The sequence below is a fragment of the Myodes glareolus genome, chromosome 11 (assembly GCF_982192425.1).
Source record: "Myodes glareolus chromosome 11, mMyoGla1.1, whole genome shotgun sequence".
In the NCBI taxonomy this organism is placed as follows: domain Eukaryota; kingdom Metazoa; phylum Chordata; class Mammalia; order Rodentia; family Cricetidae; genus Myodes; species Myodes glareolus.
Window position 1 is genome coordinate 10,816,232 of NC_142036.1, and position 3,131 is coordinate 10,819,362.

General features: G+C 40.6%; 1 gene segment (V, D, J or C); it reads left to right on the forward strand.

The window, feature by feature from the left end:
• The first annotated feature begins 504 nt into the window (after positions 1–504).
• On the forward strand, positions 505–1,110 carry LOC148120383 (immunoglobulin heavy variable 3-66-like). The segment is given in 2 exon segments: positions 505–632; positions 731–1,110. Coding segments are annotated over 2 exon segments (426 nt in total).
• The last annotated feature ends 2,021 nt before the right edge of the window (positions 1,111–3,131 follow it).

Here is a 3,131-nt window from a genome sequence, read left to right on the forward strand (position 1 = left end):
TTTCTATTCTCCTATAGCATGGGGACAGCGTGATCTCAAAAATAAGTAAAATTCAGAAAATTCCCAAGTGTTTTTGCAACAGAGACTGAGTTATGCTAACAGCATCTGAATGTTGTGACTTTGTCAAAGAGCCACATCAGGGAGAAACCATTCACAGCCAAGAAAGTAGGAAAAACTGAGTTCCTGTTTAGAAACATTTGTGTTTGTTTAATTTATATATATTTAATTTCATATATGTACTAAGGAGACCTGATAACAAATATCCACATGTTCTGTGCACACACATACGCACATAAAAGAACTAACTGGAGTGCTGTGAATTCTTCATAAGGAAATTGTGAATCCAAAACTACAATTTTATTTCAATTTCTATAACTGTCATCGTTCATTTTGATGCCTTATATCTGTTATGAGCACTGCCTTCCCTCAAGGCTGCAACTCTAGAGCAGGAAGACATGCAAATGAGGAGTCTCTGTGCCAATGAAAACCAGCACTGCCCTGACTTTGCAACTCGGACAGAGGAGCCCAGAGCTGAGTTCCCTGGTCCTCCCATTCACTGTTCACCACTTATCAGAGACCATTCACCATGGACTTGGGGCTCAGTTGGCTTTTTTTTGCCATTGTTTTAAAAGGTAATTTATGGAGACCATATCTGTGTGCATTTGTGTACATGAGGAAGAAGAAAAATGGATTCTGTGAGAGTTTCCTAATCAGAAATTTCTGTTTGCAGGTGTCCAGTGTGAGGTTCAGCTTGTGGAGTCAGGAGGAGGATTGGTGCAACCTGGAAAGTCCCTGAAACTCTCCTGTGTGGCCTCTGGATTCTCCTTTAGTAACAACTGGATGAACTGGGTCCGCCAGGCTCCAGGGAAGGGACTGGAGTGGGTTGCATCTATTTATGATAGTAATTACATCTACTACTCCGATGCTGTGAAGGGCCGATTCACCATCTCCAGAGACAATGCCAAGAACACCCTATACCTGGCAATGGGCAGTTTGAAGTCTGAGGACACAGCCATGTATTACTGTGCAAGAGACACAGTGAGTGAAAGCTACTGTGAGCTCAGACACAAACCTCCATGCAAGGAGATCAGGACCAGCAGGGGGCGCTGAGAGCACACAGAGCTCTGTGCAGCAGAGGAGCCTGTTCAGAGAGGCATAAAAGGACTCCTCTGTGTCTGGGCTGCATCTCCATATCACATTCTAAGATTCTCTCTACAGTAATTCTTGAAGTGTTCACAGTTTTATTCAAATATCTTTTTTCTATTTTGACATGTTTTTCTGTTTGTTTATTGTACTGTTTTTGCCCTCTGCCTCTTTTACTCTCTCTCTTTTTGTTCTCCCGCTCTTTCTCCTTCTGGCACTGCTCTTCCTCCCTTTCTACCTCCTTTCTCTCTCTCTCCCTTCCCTTCTCTCTCTACACGTGATGACATATGTATTCCTCTATTAACCTGTAGTATATATTTGACACAGGTTCTAGAACTGGGCCTGAAATTTGTCAATTGGTTTGTCTGGTTGGCCAATGAGTCCCAGTGATAATGCTATCTACACATCCCATAAATAGGACAACTTCTTGGCTGGCAAACCCATTCATTTTGCAGTCATGGAGATCAAAGCTCAGAGTTAGATTCTATTCAGTTTTTCTTCTGTGGCAAGAAATTGATCTACAGAAATATTTTAATGGCTTCTTTACCTTGTAAATTCAGAATACACTCTGACCAGAAGAAAATAATCAAGCAGGACAGAAGTGATTATGGTTAGGGAAGTGTAACACATTCTAAGGAAAGAAAATAACCTGGAAAGTGTTAACCCTAGTCTCAGGGCAGCTCAAAAACTTTTGTGAGTACAGAGAATCCTGTACCCTCTGTTTCTCTCCATGATAACTACACTACCCACACAGAAGTGTATATATACAATTAAAAATAAAGTATTTCTTTATTCATCCAGTTCTGGGACTTATACCAATGGCTTAGTTCTTGGTTTGTATGTATGAAACCTTGATTCAAATCATAATATTTCAAAAGTACAGCCTAATTTTTGACTAATAAATATTGTGCTTGAAGCATCAATCCTTCTTGTTAAAGGTTAGAACACCATTTATTTCATTCAAGATATCAGTCTCATTTTTCTTCTCATAGAAACTCATTACTCTCGCTTGTCTGAGAAATGGGTCCACAAGGTAAAACAAGTTCGGGGAATACAGTTGTGAAAGGTGATGTCCTCATGGGCAGACAACTTCCTGCCCTCCATTCTCTGATTGCACTCCTTCATCTTCACAAATTAATGTAGGTTGAAGACCTTGCATAGGCCAACATCTCTAATCATCAGAGTCAAGGATATTAAAACCTAAAGGATAAGCTGCCTGTAACCAATGGTGCAAGTGCCATTTGCCAAAGGAAAGTATTGAAATGTGTGTGGGGGATATAGAGGAAGGGATTCATGTGCTATATTGATGTGAACATCGCTTTATAGTGACATTGACAAATACTAGGGTGGTTCTTCAGAGATTTACACATGTAAGACCGTGTTATCCAGTAATCTCACTTCTGGTGAGCAGAAGAAAGAAGCAAACAGGAAGGAAGAGGAGCAGAGGGGGAGGGAAGAGTGAAGAGACATGAGAGTGGGAGAAAACAGAACAGTCAAAGTAGTGAGAGGAAAAAGAGAGAGAGTAGTCTGATGAATGGATATAATGACAGAACATTATAAACAATCATGATATTGACATTTTAAGTAGGTTGAATGACAGATAGAAACAGAACATTTTCAAGCAACACAAGGTGCTAATACACATCTGTCTGTCTTTTCTTGTATGTCTATACTTGTGTAGGTTAATCTGTGCCTTGTTTCTGTGTTTCTTTCTGAGTGCTTATGTGTTTACTCAGGAGATGCTTATTTTCTCATAATATTACTTTACACGGGATACCACAGCACTTTTGGACAACTGAGCACAGGTCATGTGTCATGTGCGATTGGAAGTGAGGGTTTTCAATCAGGTTCTGGGCCTTCTTCCCCTGAACAAGTCTCTCCAGACATACCAGTTCCAATTCCTGCCTCAGATTCCCAGTTCCTCTCTGAATGCCAGATACTGAAACACAGCTCAGTAGATTCTGCATTTCTCATTTCAGTGTGGGGCA